Raw genomic sequence first — 16386 nt, forward strand, 5'->3', positions numbered from 1 at the left:
AAAAAAAAAATTGAAAATTAGAGCCCTCTGACAAATTTTTATCCATTTGGAGCAAGATTTGACAAAAATTGCTTTGACACAGTTTTTTTGTTCTTGATTTGGTTTTTAAAACAAAACTATGTCAAAAAAAAAAATTTTTTTTCAGTTTCAATTTTTTGGCAGTTTTGAGTTATAAAATGATTAAAAATGATAAATTAGAGCCCTCTGATAAATTTTTATCCATTTGGAGCAAGATTTGACAAAAATGGCTTTGACATAGTTTTTGACACAGTTTTTGATTTAGTTTTGCTCTTGATTTAGTTTTCAAAACAAAACTATGTCAAAAAAATTTTTTTTTTCAGTTTCATTTTTTGGCAGTTTTGAGTTATAAAATGATTAAAAATGATAAATTAGAGCCCTTTGACAAATTTTTATCCATTTGGAGCAAGATTTGACAAAAATTGCTTTGACATAGTTTTTGACACAGTTTTTGATTTAGTTTTTGTCTTGATTTAGTTTTCAAAACAAAACTATGTCAAAGAAAAATTTTTTTTTCAGTTTCAATTTTTTGGCAGTTTTGAGTTATAAAATGATTGAAAATGATAAATTAGAGCCCCTCTGATAAATTTTTATCCATTTGGAGCAAGATTTGACAAAAATTGCTTTGACATAGTTTTTGACACAGTTTTTGATTTAGTTTTTGTCTTGATTTAGTTTTCAAATCAAAACTATGTCAGAGGAATTTTTTTTCAGTTTCAATTTATTGGCAGTTTTAAGTTATAAAATGGTTGAAAATGATAAATTGGTATTTTTCTGTTAAGTTTTAGCTAAGAAAAATTTTAACAGTGTTTCGTCTTATTTTATTTTGATATGGAGAAATTTTTTATAATAATTCCCTAATTTTTTACAATTTCTCATATTTATCAATTTTCAAGCTTAATAAGAGATGGTTCAAAAAGATAAGTTAAACCTTAGATCTAAAGTAATTTTTGATGAATTTTAAGCTTAATAATCATCAAATAAACTTTTAAAATAAAAATTACGTTTTTACGGTTTTTTTTTATATCTTTTAAATTTCAAGCTTAAGAACCATTATTAAATTATAGATTTTAATCAATTTTAAAAGTTCTTTTTTTTCCTGGGTAATTCCTGGGATTTTTTTAAAAAAAAAGTTTGGGGAAGGTATTTATTTAATGTGAAACAATTTTTAAAATTGTACTTACCTAACAGTATCACTTTTATTCGTCTCATTTTTACCAGCAAGTCACTATATGGATTTCCTCTGAAAGCCAGTCACGATTAGTATGGAAGAAAAATTTTTCAGTCAAAAATATTAGAGAAAAACGCTTGAAAAATGGATGAATCAAGGTTAAAAGAGGTAAGAATCCATTAATTTTGAAGAAAAACTCTCACATTTGCCGAAAACGGTGATAGTTTCCATAGAAATTTGTTAGAAAATGACAAAATTGACGGAAAAATATCATGCACGTACTCGCCCATAGAAAAATTTCGTGCCTTGAAAAATTTTGTTTATCGGAATTTCTTTTTTTTCTAGATTGCTGGAGCACATCATGAAACCTTCGAAGGTTATTTTATCATGGTCAACACAGATAACACAGGCATCATCAAAGCACTCGATGCCGCAAAATTCTTGATGAAGTCTGGATTGAGCGATGTCGTTCTCAGTCGCGTAAGTAAAAATTTGTTCGATCGATTTCTTGGAATTTTAATTTTTTTTCGTTTTCAGGTTTGGGATTTGTCTGATCCGAATGGTAATGGTTACTTGGACAAAACGGGATTTTACACAGCATTGAAGCTCGTCTCATTGGCACAATCTGGCGAACAAATGAAAATCACAAATCTCATGATGACCCTCAACAATCCGCCAAAGTGCGGCGAAATCCCGCCAAAAGTCTTGGCGAGCATCAATCAAGTGCGTTGCATTCCCGTTGGCAACGTCGATTGGTCAATTGCTGCTGCCGATCGTTTCAAGTACGAGCAAATGTTCGAGTCAATGGGTCCCGAGAACGGATTGATTCCCGGCAACAAAGTTCGCAACAAATTGATGGAATCCAAGTTGAAAATTGACATTTTGGGGCGCATTTGGGACTTGGCTGATCAAGATAAGGACGGCAGTTTGGACAAAAATGAGTTTGTTATTGCTTGGCATTTGGTATGCGTGGCGCTCGGAAAACGTGTCGTGCCCGAAACATTGCCGCCCGTTCTCATGAAGCCCAAAGCGAGCACAGATGAGTTTGTTGCCGTGTTTCCGGATCGTATTTCGCCCCCGCCCGCAGTTCCTCCATTGCCAGCTGCCATACAAAAGCCTGTACCGGGACGTCCTCCGGTTCCCATGGCGACACCTGCTTCACTTATCGACATTGGAGGTCCTTTACTTTCGTCTGCAGCTCCTCCGAGCAACGAATGGGTCGTCACTGTCATGCAAAAACTCAAGTACGACGAAATTTTCGAGAAAGCTGATCTCGATCACGATGGTTTGGTTTCCGGCGGTGAAATCAAAGACGTTTTCTTGAAATCTGGCTTACCAACAAAAACTCTAGCCGATATTTGGGGTCTTTGTGACACATCAGCATGCGGCAAACTAACACGAGAACAATTTGCGCTCGCCATGTGGTTCGTCGAACGTAAGCAGAAGGAAAATATCGATCCACCAAAGAAATTGGAGCCAAATATGGTTCCGCCGAGCTTGCGTCCTAAGATTGCGCCGCCGCCAGTTGTTGCTTCTGCAATTCCTGCACCTTTGATCTCGGGCTTGCCGCCATCTACTGCGTTGCCCCTCATTCCCGATGATCCGCCGCAACCCACTTACTCGAATCCCGAGTTGCAAATGATCTCGGAAGACATCCAAAAGTTGGCAAAGGAACGACGACAACTCGAACTGGAAGTTGCACAGAAGGAAGCCGACATCAAAATCAAGGGCGGCGAGGTGCGCAGCTTGGAAAGTGAATTGACAACGTTGGCGGCAACATTGAAGCAACTCGAATACCAAAAAGGTGAAGCTCAAAAACGCTTGGATGATCTTCGTGCTCAAGTAAGTTTCGAATTTTTTGAATTTAAAGCTTTCGATCCTCTTTTGCTTGCTTTTTATTATGATTTGACACTTTTTTTTTATTAATTTTCACTACTTTTTACATATGATTGGGATAATTTCATGAACACACGACACTTTTTACCATTCAAAATTTCAAGAAAGAAGATTTTATTTATAACATTGACACACGACGGAACGAAATTTTTGATTTGAATGCCGAGGTTTGTACCAAATTTACCGTCCTGTCTTCGTTTGCGTCACAAAACTACACTTTCTATCTCATTTTCTGTTCTTTTTTGTGTTGTTTTTGTCTATTTTGTGTTGAATTTTTATTTTAAAGAATAAAAAATTAATAAAAAATTTTTTTCATTAGGTCGATAAAGTACGTGAGCAGTGCCATAAACAAGAAGAGGTGCTCAAGGAGACCGAAACCGAAGTCGACGTTAAACGTGCCGAGTTGCAAAAGTTGAAGGAGGAAGAGCAACAGCTCCAAAAAGACTCTGACGAGAGTCAACGCAAGCTGGAACTCTTGACGAAAATCTTGCAAGAGACTCAATTGCAAATCAGTCAAGTCAAAGCGATGCTCACGCAGCTCGAGGAAACGAAACGTCAAATGAGCGACTCTTTAGCTCTCTGCAAAGCCGCCATCGAGCAAAATGATCCAAATAGCGTTCCCGATTACTCCTTGAACTTGGAGCCTGAATTGCATGACGCCAAGAAACTTCTCGAGGATCGTCCGGATCCCACATTGTCGCCCGAAAAACCAGCAGCACCCGCTTCAACGGGCTTCAACAACGGATTTCAGGCGAAATTTGATGATTCGTGGAATGATCCGTTTGGCGCAACAGCAAATGCCATGTCAAATGACGGAACAAAGTTTGATGATTCCTTTGGGGCATCTTTCGACAAGCCTGCAGATCCTTTCGCGGCGACGAACAAAGCAGATCCATTCGCTCCAAAGCAAGATGCATTCGGAAGTGATCCGTTTGCGGCGTTACATGCACCCAGAACTGCTGCTGAAGCTGCTTTAACACCGACTCCAACGCGTTCGGGACCTCCTGCACGCCCGGAATCGCCATCGCCTGCATTACCGCCGAAAAAGGCAAAACCTATGCGTCCTCCGCCTCCCAGACCAGCAACTGTAAGAAATTATTTTGATGAAATATTGAACAAAAAATTAAAAATAAATATTTTTTAGGGTCCCTCACGCAGCAAATCCCCAGCGTCAGATGCCTTTGGAGATAGTTTCAACAACAGTGGCTCTGGATTTGCTAATTTTGCTGACTTTGATAACAAGGTAAGCCCTTCTTGCTCCATTAATGCCATGTAAAAATCACGCTGATGTAAAAATTCATTCATTAGAAAATTTTAAAATTGCAATGAATCAAATTTTCTTCTTCTTCTCTCTCTTTTCATGTCTTTTTACAGTGAAGCCACCAATAAATTATCACTAACAAACAATAACTAACGTTAAAATTAACAAAAAACAGTAAAATTAAGGATCGCTTTCCGTTTAACCTTTAGCTATTCACAAAAAAATTAATCACTGAAACTAACAAACAATCACAACTTACAAAAAAACGACATTTTTCTTCGTTCTCATCATATTTAGTGAATTTAGTCAAAAAAAAGTCGTTGAAAAATCATATATTTACTCCAACAGACGAAATCTCTCTCCTATCATATTAAAAAAAAATATTTAATTGTTGTTACGTTTATTGAAATTCTATAATATAATCGAGTATGACCAAACAAGAAGACATAAAAAGTACACATCGTAGCTAAAAACTATTATTATATAGAGAATTGAATATTAAATTTAACCAAAAATGTATTTAATTTCGTGTCATGAATAAAAATTGCAATACTTTGCACTCGACGAGGAATGTTCGTTCATAAAAGGGCTCGAGAGTCGTTCTTCGAAAGTGATCTGTTCAAGTCGCTTTTTCACTGAAAATGTTGAATTTCTTATTTTTTCGCGATTTTTGAATTAAATTATTTGTGAACAGAAGATTTTTCGTGCCCTTTTTGCATATCTTGAAGAAAAAAATTAAAATTTAGCGAACATTGAAGTTGATTTGCTCTTAGATATTTAAAAACAAAAATGAATACAAAACTATTCAAACATAAAAATATAGTATAGTAAAAATAACAAGAATTATAATAATAAAGAAATGTGTGTTTCAGATTAAAATGAATATACTAATAAAATTAACAAAAAAAAAATCAAATAAAAATTGTTTGATGTAATTTTTTGTTGCTTTTTTAATTCACTTTCATTTCATATTAATTTTAATTTTGCACTAATTTTAGTTTTTTTTAATTTTATTTTTTTTTATTTAATTTTTATTTTATTTTTAATTTTTTTTTATTTTAGCAAATTCAAATGTCTGTACCTACTCAACCGGATTCCGCCTTTTCAAAAGCGCCTGAGGTCAAGGCTTCAGATTTTGCTGATGATCCTTTCAAAAATTATCGTTACGAAGATGTTTTTAATATTGAGGATCCTTTCGCTGATGAAAGTAAGAATTTTATTAAATATTTTTTTTTATTTTTTAATTTTTTTTATAATTTTTAGAACCTCCAACCACAACTATCACCGCCTTCGATGCATTTGACATGAAAAATGACGCCGCCGACAAAAATGCCAACACGCTCAACTCCCAAAGTGGCAGTTTATTCGACTTTTTCGACGACAGTTTCTCCGAAAAGGTCAACACGCTCAACACAAAGAAGAATAATTTCACGGATCCCTTTGGCGACAACAAATTCGGCGGAAACACGAATGGCAATGGCAATGCCAAGAACAATAATGGCACCGAAGCTGCTGCCTTTTTCGACGAGTTTAACGACAACTTTGGAGATTTTAAGATAACTGACACGAATTTCGCTGCGACAAACACCAAATCAAAAAATACCAAAACGATTGATAATAGCGTTAAGAAAGACTTTAAGAGTGGCTATGCAAAGCCGATCATTAAGCCGCGCACGAGCAACAACAACAACATCGAAGCAACGGGAATTTCGAAGCAAGATTTTTCGCAGGAAGACAAATTCGATGAAGTTTTGGCCGCGGTCCTGGAACGCAGCAAAATCGAACAATAAAGAGAGATGAAGAAGTATTATGAAGGGAGAGAGCTGTGACTCGCGGTCAAACATTCATTCCGATAGTGTTAAGTTACATGTTTATTACTTACAAATTCCTTCTTGAATTAGTGTTATTAGAGTTTAGGTTTCGTTAGTTGTTTAAATGACGAGATATGTTACCGCGTTTATCCTTCTTTTTTTTTGTTACTGAGCAAATTCTGAGTAATCACAAACAAAATGTATTAAGTAAAATTATTTTTTTTATCTAAGACGATAAAATATATATATGCGCTAAATGTAGTTGAACTGATATTTTTCATAAAAAAGGCTCGAAAAAGGTATTTTAGCATTTAATTTCTTTTTAAAAATCTATAAAAAATTGGTTTTAAGTAAAATCTTATTTTTTTTTTTTTTCTATTAAAATTTGAATTGAAAATTATAGAAAAAGTTAAATTTTTGAGGCTCAAGGTTAATATTTTATCAAAATCGCAGTGAAAAGAAAAAAAATTTCATCTAACTTCGATTATTTTTAACGAAAAAGGCTTTAAAAAACCTTTACAGCGATAAATCTAACACAAAAATCAATTGATTTTCATTAAATTCTTCAAATTTTATAATGAAATCTTCGAAACAGAAGAAAATTGTAACTTTTTGTCTTCCAAGTCTTCAAAAATAATATTTTTATGACATATTTCGACGAGTTTTGCTGCATCAAAAATATGTTTTTTAATATTTTTAAGTGAAAAATCAGTAAAATTTACTCAAAACGGTATAAAAATTCATTTCTCAAACAATTCCTCTTAAAAAATCCGAACAAGTTGAAATCGGAACACGACTTGCAACGCTGTTGCAATATTTCAAAACACATTTCAACTCATTTTTTCAAAGAAATCGTTAATTTTCTTACATATTTTGCTCATTTTCTTCTTTTATCTTACTTATTTTTGCAGAATTTTGACTCAAACTACTAATTTTTATCATTTCTCCTTCCCATTTTCCCGTAAAATTCATTTTTATTACCAAAAATTGACACATAAACGTCCCCATGGGAGTTCAATCCAACAAAAAATCACATTCAACTTTTCTCTGCGCTTTTTGTATGCCTCCGATAGACAGGACATCTATTTTAAATCAATTTACATATCCTCTTTTCTCGTTTTTGCGCAAATTATTGCGTGTCCGACACTTGTAAATCACGTCATTTTAATGGAAAAACCACCAAAAGTTGGAACGATACAATTTTTAAACCTCTTTTTATGGTAAAAATCGTAAAATTCGAGAACTTTTTGCTTTTAAAATGCTTTTTTCCCCTCGAATGTAAATTAAATGACAACAACTAGATGCTCCAACTAATAAATATAATAAAACACGACACACACGTGAGAGGTATCTTTTCATTTTTGCATGTCCGTTCAGCTACTGCTGCTTCTGCTGTGGAGAACAGAGAATACCAATAAACTAAAATGTGACAGATGAAATTGATACAATAATGAATATTTCTATTGAGATCGAATGGCGTTGAATAAATAATGAGAACGAAGTTTTTCTCTCGTTTTTCGTTTTTTTTTTGTTGGTTAGTCAATCAATTACGAACGAAAAAAATATCCAAGGAAAAACTTTTTAATTTAATTAATTTTCCTCCGTGTCGCATCGCTGCAACGATTTATTACTTTAATGTCGAATTTAAATCAATGTCACAAAAAATGCAAATCAAGTCAAGCCCAAGCCGCGATTATCAGTTCATAAGAAGAATTACTTGTGAAAATGAGCTCACGCGTACCTTCAATTCAATTTGTTCAAAGAAAAAAAAAATGATTTTTTTCATCTGCTTAAGCTTGACTTCTTCGAGCGTCTCGACTCGATAAAATGCCCAATCAATCATATTTTTGTGAAAGGTAATATTATTTTGTGTTTGTGTGTGAAATCGCTGCGAACGCGAGATTTTTCGTGTATGGTGGTCCAAGTGCTGCTAAAATTTCATTCGATATCAAATTAATTTAATGTGATTTTTTTGGTGAATATTTGATTATTAACTGAGTAAAATGAGTAACGAACACGAGAGAAAAAAAGAATAAAATAAAAAATCAACAAGTTGAATGTAATTTACTGGAATGGAAAAGGAAACCACTCCTTGCAATGCAACTTTTATAAATATATGAGCTACTGTCAAGTCACACATCGCTCGCTTGCTTGCTGTTAATCAGTTAAATGTGATCAATTTAACATATTTTCGACTTCTTATATTTTTTTTTTTCATTTTTTGTAATACTTTACATTTACATAATCGCGCAAGAAATATCGGAACGTCATCATTCGTCGTGCTTCAACTGTCTCATGACTCGTTTCTTGAGTAATCTTGATATGATCGCAGCTTCTTAACATTTTTTCGTTGTTCATTTGTTTGTTTTGTGGGAACAATTTTTCTTCTTCGTTATTAAAATCAAATTGGATCTCTATTTAATTATAATTGATGTGCATTTTCAACAGCTTTTCAAGGAACTCTCACTTTATTACATAGTTGGTTTTGTTCGTTCGTTCCTGGCATGGCATGGAGGAAGCACAATCACATCGCAATCACACATACGCTCCGTAATGCTGGTGTAATGACCATTAAGAATACATAAATAAAGAAAGCTACCAATTAAAGAAGTCTATAAATATAATGGAGGAGTCTGAACATGTTTTTATGTTGCAATGAGGGGTAGGTCACTTTTAATAAATTTTTATTTTTTTTTTCGTTTTTGAGCAAAAAAGTAATTTTTTGAGTGAAAATTTGTCAAAAATGTTTTTTAGTACATTAAAAATTGATTATTTTTTTTAAATAAATTAAATAATTATTAATATTAATTAATAAATATTAATTTTTTAAAAATTTATTTTTATTCTAAATAAAGTTTTTGACATTTTTTTAAATAAAATAGTTGAAAATAATTATTTATTTTTTTTTTTAATAAAAAAATTAATTAATTTTAATTTTTTAGTTTTTTAATTTTAATCTGGAATTTTTAATGATTTATCATTTTTAACCACATTATAACTCAAAACTGCTAAGAAAATGAAACTTATTTTTTTTCTTTATTAATTTTCTTATTTTTTTAATTTTCAGTTCTGTTTAAGCTTGAAATTGATCAAAAATTAGGGAAATTTTCTTTCAATGTCTTTTTGATGGTTTAAAAGCTTGAATATTGATAAATATAAAAAATCGTAAAAAATTAAAGAATTCATAAAAAAAATCTACCTACATATCAAAATAATTTTCCTTAACTTAAACTTAACAAAAAGATACTAATATTTAATATCAATAATTTTTTTTAAATTTCTTTTTTAAATTCAGAAATTAATAAAAAAAAATATTTTAATTTTAAAAAAATAATTTTAATTTATTTTTAATTTTTAGAAAAAAAAAATACAGAAAAATAATTAAATTTATTAATTTTGTTTTTTAATTTTTATTTTATTAAATTTTTAATTTAACTAATTTAACGAAATTTATTTATTTATTTTTTTTAATTAAAAAATATCAGGCTTTTTAAATTAATAATTTATTAATTAATAATTTAATAAAATAATAAAATTAAAATTAGCAAAAAATAATTTAAAAAAAAAATAATTAAATTTCATGAGCTACCTTTCAATTTCACGCGTTTCATATTTCCTCGCACTGAGAATTTATGTGGAAATTTCCACATCCAACTGCGAAATATTTACTTTTCTCTCGACTTTTTTTCCGTTGAAAATGACCAAGCAAAAAAAAATTAGGTTCTGAAGCCCAACGAAGCAAAACCGAGAATTAATAGTGCAACTTTCGAGTTGTTTGCGGTTTTTGATTTTTTTTGCTGCCTTCCTCGCTTGAATAACACAAGAAATGTTTTACGACTTTGACGATAGTTTAATTGGAGTTGTTCCTGCATGTGCTGCGTCGACACACTGCCGAGGTCCATCCACTGAATCGTCGGTTGGTTGTTGGCATATCATGGTAACATTTCAATTATGTATTATTTTTTTATGATTGTTGCATGCAATTCTTTATTATTATTTTTTTTTTGTACTTTCACGCATTAGAACCCGAATAATTGCCAATTGTAACTCGAACGTGGGACTGACTTTCTGCCGCAGAAGAAGAATGACTCCATTTTGGAATTATTAATAAATAAATATTTACAAGGAAAGACGCACATAAAGAAGGGATTGCAAATAATAACAATTTTTATTGCGCCTAACGATTCGGCATAAAATCAAAATTTTATGGTCTCTTTCATGCCACAAATTAACTCGATTATCGTTGAGAATAGCACATAAATAACATAAAAATAGTGAATAGACAAGATGTTGCGCAAGATCGACAAGATTACAGTCTTTTGGTAAGTCATTAAAATGCATTTAAAGAACTTTAAGACCCTAAATGGGACCATTAGACATGAACGGGACTCACACCTTGAACCAATTTAACAATAGACAGTTTCAACAACACACAAAATTTTCGGTGCCAGGTAATGATCTTGATTTATATCGTTTTTTTCTGCATTCACAACGAGGGAAGTTTCTTATGAATAAAACTAATCAACGCCAAAAACGTAAGATTTTGTTCTAATTTTTAAAACGCACTTTCTCACATTTTTTTTCTGACATTTTTAGCAAAATTTTCATGATCTCGATGAAATTCAAAACCCGAATTGCATCAAAACCTCATATTTTTCGGTCATCATCATCGATCATTTCCTCTATTTAGTTATTTAGTCACATTGTCACAAAGTGTCAATACTCGCAACAACTGTGGCAAAATACAAAACGGAAGAAACATTGTCAAGGTGGTCTAAAAGTCACATTCGCAAACAATAGAAATGATTTTTTGTCAAGTTTTGTGTTGTATATTTTGAAATGTTCACAATCGAATGTGTCAAAAAAATGTAATGAGACTTTTTATGTAAATCCTCGTGATACCCTTATATTCTTTTCATTCGTAGAGACATGACACATTCGGGTATTGTTAATGTGGTAAAATTTACAAAATATATCGGATTTTCTGAATTAGATTGGCTCTTTGTGTGTTTGGTATGTATCATAAATGCATTGAGGGAACCCCTAAAATGGTGTCGAGCAAATAGATAAATGATGACAACTGACATTTCAGAGCAATTTATTAGTAGTTAATCATGGAAAAGTGATTTTGACCTACTAAATATTAAAATTTTCTCTGTTTCTCTTGTGGTTTTTTGAATGAAATCAACCCACCAAAACAGTTTTTATTTTATTTACAAAATAAAATTATATTTTTAAAAATTATTAAAATTAAATAAATTAAAAATTTTAATTATAAAAAATCATAAATGTAATTAAATAAATATTTATTTAATTTTAATTAGAAAAAATATATTAATTAAAAAAAAACATTTTTTCGCTAAACTTTGTTATTAACTTAATTTTTATAATTTTTAAATATTGAAATATATTTTTAATTTATATTAAAACATTTAAGCTTTTTATTTTATTTATTTTATATTTTTAGTATTTTTATTTATTTTACTTAAATTTTAATTTCATACAAAATTTTAAGAAAAATAATGTCTAAAATTTTTAAAAATTTTAAATTTTTTAATATATTTTCTTTAAATTTTTTAACCATTTCAATAAAAATTTTAAAAATTTTTTTATGTTTTATTTGTTTATAAAATTTTTAATTAAAATTAATTATTTTATTTTTTTTAATTATCAATTTATGTGAATTAAATAATTTTATAACCAAATGAAATTTTTAAAAATTTTTTAAAAATCCGAGGGGGGGAAAACAAAAAATATATATTTTAAAATGCCAAATTTTTAAAATTTTTTTGATTTTTCAATATTATTGTTATTTAAAAATTTTTCACATTGATATTTGTCTATTGAAAAATTTTTAAAAAATATTTTAATTAAAAAAAAAAATTTTTCGATAAATTAAAATATAATTAATTTTTATAATTTTTTAAATAAAAATATATTTCAATTTATTTTCAAAAAACTTTTTTTTTTTTTTTTAGTTTTTTTTTTAGTATTTTTATTTATTTATTATTATATTCTTAAAATTTTAATAAATAACCAATCATAAAAATTTTAAGAGTAAAATAATGAACCTTTAAAAATTTTAAATTTTTTAAAAGTTATATTTTCTTTAAATTTTAATTAACCATATAATTGATTAATTTTAATTTAATTTAAAATTATTTTTTAATATGTTTAATTTGTTTATAATTTAATATTTTTAAATTAATTAATTAATTATTTTATTCTTTAACTTTAATTTTATTTTAAATAAAAATATTTTTTGATATCGCTCAAATACTACTCAAATATTATTTCTGTAAAATTTTATTTTTAATAAAAATTCATTCAAAAAAATCTTTTTGTTTCAGGTGTATTTTTATTTTTTAATTAAAAGGATTTAAAATAATTGTCGGAAGCGATTTCTCTTATAAAACGATCAAAGAAAGTTATTAAATCACGTCAACATATAATTTGGAGCTATAATAACAAAATTAGGAAACAACTTTAATAATAATTTAATTTGGGATGCCACCCATAAAAGAACGTTCGAACAAAATTCCTTAACGCTAGAGGTCCGTAAAGTAGGCGGATGATGCCCAAATAAATTTTGACACTTGCAACAACACACAGAGTCCTACTCAAAAAATATTAATCAAATTATTATTTCATTTTTTTTTTTAAGGAAGTGTGATTTGTTAATTTTCTCATGCCCTTTTTTCTGTTCGGGTATTAATACGATTTTAAATCTAGATCCCATCCGCATCATCAACGTGATGCCACATTAAAAACACTTTTTCTGCTGGTGTGTGTGGTCTCTGTGTGTTTCTCCTCATAAATTATAATCTCGAATTGCCAAAACTAAAATATTGTTCTTACACGCCTCTTGTATTACATTACAACACTTAACATCACACAAAACACACATCATGCAGAGATTAAGAAGATCCTTGAAGAACACAAAAACATGTTTTCCTCGTGTTTTTTTTCTCTCGTTTCGTGCTAGTTAATACACAATTGTAATAAAAGTCAAGGAAATAGTTTTTGTTGAAACTCGAGCACAGGCGAGAAGTCAAGAAGAAATTTCGTTTCAAGTCAAATGTTAGAGCAACAGGCCCATCAAGATAATTAACAGCGATATCTGATATTTTTTAAGTTTTTTTTCATTATCCACAAACAAACTGCCATCACTCAAAAAAAGGAACTTTGTGTGCGATCATAATTATGATAAAAATAGGGAAATTCGGTTGCAGAAAAGAAGCGTTTGACATGACAGAAGACATATCAATTACACTAAAGATTGAAGAAATGAAGAGCATGACATGAGGTGCGCAATTCTTCAAACAACCAAAAAATAACAAAAGAAAAAAATAAATAAACAATGGGAATGTTGGAAGAAAATTGGCCGGGCCGGGTGTCAATGTTAATTATAACCTTAACAAAATTAGTTTTAGTTTCATTCTTTGTTATTATTTGCGCGCTCTGAATTTTCTGTCGGCTGTTGCCAAATTACAAGACAAGAAATTGACCTAATAATCATTATTGTATTTATCCTTCCTTCCATACTTGCCGCGTTGATTAGATCTAACTTGCACTAAGCCAATGAACGACGTAACGAACGGCTGCCAGGACGAAAAATAACTTGATTATTATTTTTTGTTATGTTATGATGATCGCTTTCATTCAAGATATCTTACATGTTCAAATATTTATACAATGGTCATAACTTTGTTGTCGGTCAGCTTTACCTGTATACTTTTTTTTATTATATTAAATAATTATTAGGTAAATAAATAAGCAAGCGGTCAAATAAGCACGCCCAAAATTAAATTAGTTGTTGTCTAAATTATGACACATGGCGGTTAAAATATGCTTCATTGATAGCGGCGATCAAATTCATCAATGAAGGTATCAATTTAAAGATTAAAAAAAATCCGGAACTCACACATGGCTAAAAAAATTTTTTTTTTCATTCAAAAAAAAAATAAAAAAATAGGTAAGTTCCTTAAAATCTATTCCAATTAATTCAAACCAAGCAAAAAATTGTCAAAAAATTATTTCTCGAAATGCGTCAAAAAATTCTCATTAACACAAAATAAATGCGGGAAAATGGAAATTTTTAATATGAGTAGTGAGCGCAGTGGGACAGTGTGTCAATTGAAAAATGTGCGATTATCAGTGGTATTTAAAATTAATTTAATTAACGGAAAAACTGCCCATTCAAGTCCCGTATGCGTCGTGATAAACTGCAGCAATGGGAGAATTAAATTTTATGATAATAAGCAACATTATCCGTTAATTGTGTTATTTATTGTGACTTTTCAATAATCATTAAAAATTTTGCATGTTCTGTAGATGCGCGAAATTTAATGTGAATTGAGATGAAAATTGACAAAAATTATTTAATGGATCGAAATTTTACAGAAAAATATTTTTGTTTGTAATTTTTTTATGTTTTTAGAGGAAACTTTTAACCAATTTTATTTTTAAATTTGAACTCTGAAATTAATTTTAGTAAAGTGACTTGAAAATATTTTTTCAATGATTAAAAAATTTTTTTTATAAAAATATTTTTTAAATAAGCCGAATAAATTTAATGTATCAATTTTGTCGGGAAAAAATAAAAATTAAATATAAAATAAAAACATTTTGACATTTTCTGGCATTTTTTGATTAAAAACTTACTAATTACAATAAAATACAAAAAATTGTTTTAATAGTTTAATAATTAATTTAATAATACTTTTTTTCAAGTCACTTTACTAAAATTAATTTTTTCAAATATTTTTAATTTGAGAGATTTTGATTGTTTTTTTCCTCTTTCGAGTTCAAATTTAAAAATAAAATTGGTTAAAGGTTTCCTCTAAAAACATAAAAAAATTACAAACAAAAATTTCAAAATTATTTATATTTATTTATTTATTTTTTATTTTATTCTCTTATTTATTTTTAAATCCTCTCCTCGTGATACAAAAAATGAAAATATTAAATTTATTCGCGTACCTAATTATTATAAAATATAATTTTTTTAAAATTTTTTGCAATTTTTTTAAAATCATCACAGCTTTTTACACATTAAATAATTTTGTTTTTAATTTCGAGAATTATTTTATTTTTATTTATATATTTTTATTTTTTTGAGAAAAAAAAAATGAAAAAAAATCTTCGTAAGCAATATGCTCCATTCTGTAAATAATCTAGATTAATTATCGTTAACTTACCATATTCCGCCGGGGTTTCTGCCAGCCGTGAAAAATTTCTTTAACTTTTTTTATTCATAATATTTTTTTCTTCTTGTGTTCTTGTCCCTCAGGAGTTAATTGCTTCACTTAATCAGAGGTAAAACATCTCACTGTTTGTGATTTCATTAATTATAAGCTAAACAGTAAAGTCCCTTGGAAATTGTTTCTCCTTCTTTTCATTGTTTAATTCTCATGTTTTTTCTATTTTTTCGTTTATTGATAAATTCCATATTTTTTATCATTGTTCATCGGATATTTTATATATTTTTTTTTGTTTATTGTTATGATTGTTAATGAAGAATAGAATAAAAAATTACAAATATATTCCTGGTAGACGAACACACAATTAGAGTAAAGTAGAATCGATTTGTCACGCCGTATTTTTTAAAAAATCATAATATTTATCAAATCCTTTTGTGTATACCATTGACTTTGGGGAACTCTAGGTCTCTCACACACAGAAGTGTTTTTTCGGATTAATTTCATGTAAATTGATTATTTATCATAAAAAAACATACAAATATTTTTCAATTCAATTAAATGGCATTTAAAAAACGATTGTTATTAATTTTATTTTAGTTGCTTAGATCTTTTGTTAAAGGTGTTTTTTTTCTGGGACATGGAAAAATAAGTTTAAAAGAATTCTCCGAAACCTCAACCGCACACAAGGGACATAGGACCAGCGCGATAGGGGGTTCTTCAAGTACAAGACACATTTTTTTATTGAAATTTTGTGAGAGATAGAGAGAAAAAAACAAGACAATGCGACCAAACAACAATCATATTAACTTTACTTTACTTGCAAGATGTGACAACATTGTTTTCCATCTTTTTGTTTACAATGTGTCCTCAAATTAATGTTGAAAACAGCTTTTGACGAAGTAAAAAAGCATGCACGAAAACAAATAACATAACAGAGAGAAAAATCATATATTCATGTTATGGCAGGGGGTGATGCCTCAAAGATGGTTAATCAATGTTGTCTTTCCTGTCTCTCGGTGCGAACGT

General features: G+C 29.3%; 1 protein-coding gene across 3 annotated transcripts; it reads left to right on the plus strand.

Moving 5' to 3' along the window:
* The first annotated feature begins 1265 nt into the window (after window positions 1-1265).
* LOC134830976 (epidermal growth factor receptor substrate 15-like 1) lies at window positions 1266-6408 on the plus strand. Of its 3 annotated transcripts, XM_063844597.1 has the most exons (8): window positions 1266-1357; window positions 1535-1669; window positions 1727-3031; window positions 3190-3252; window positions 3405-4172; window positions 4230-4328; window positions 5409-5553; window positions 5610-6408. In XM_063844597.1, exons 1-8 carry the CDS (start codon window positions 1334-1336, stop codon window positions 6134-6136), a joined length of 3066 nt encoding a protein of 1021 aa, XP_063700667.1. In that variant the 5' UTR covers window positions 1266-1333; the 3' UTR covers window positions 6137-6408. The 3 variants fall into 3 exon arrangements, with proteins under 3 accessions (XP_063700667.1, XP_063700668.1, XP_063700669.1); XM_063844598.1 differs by lacking the exon at window positions 3190-3252; XM_063844599.1 differs by lacking the exons at window positions 5409-5553; window positions 5610-6408 and adding an exon at window positions 4460-5201.
* Window positions 6409-16386: the final 9978 nt, after the last annotated feature.

Source organism: Culicoides brevitarsis, chromosome 2, assembly GCF_036172545.1.
Source record: "Culicoides brevitarsis isolate CSIRO-B50_1 chromosome 2, AGI_CSIRO_Cbre_v1, whole genome shotgun sequence".
In the NCBI taxonomy this organism is placed as follows: domain Eukaryota; kingdom Metazoa; phylum Arthropoda; class Insecta; order Diptera; family Ceratopogonidae; genus Culicoides; species Culicoides brevitarsis.

Excerpts from the sequence above, each read along its gene's own strand:
- LOC134830976 (XM_063844597.1), top strand. The coding sequence starts at position 1,334 with ATGGATGAATCAAGGTTAAAAGAG. Across the intron at positions 3,032-3,189 it reads TGGATGATCTTCGTGCTCAA|AAAGAAGATTTTATTTATAA; the intron begins GTAAGTTTCGAA and ends CAAAATTTCAAG. Across the intron at positions 3,253-3,404 it reads TTTTTGATTTGAATGCCGAG|GTCGATAAAGTACGTGAGCA; the intron begins GTTTGTACCAAA and ends TTTTTTCATTAG.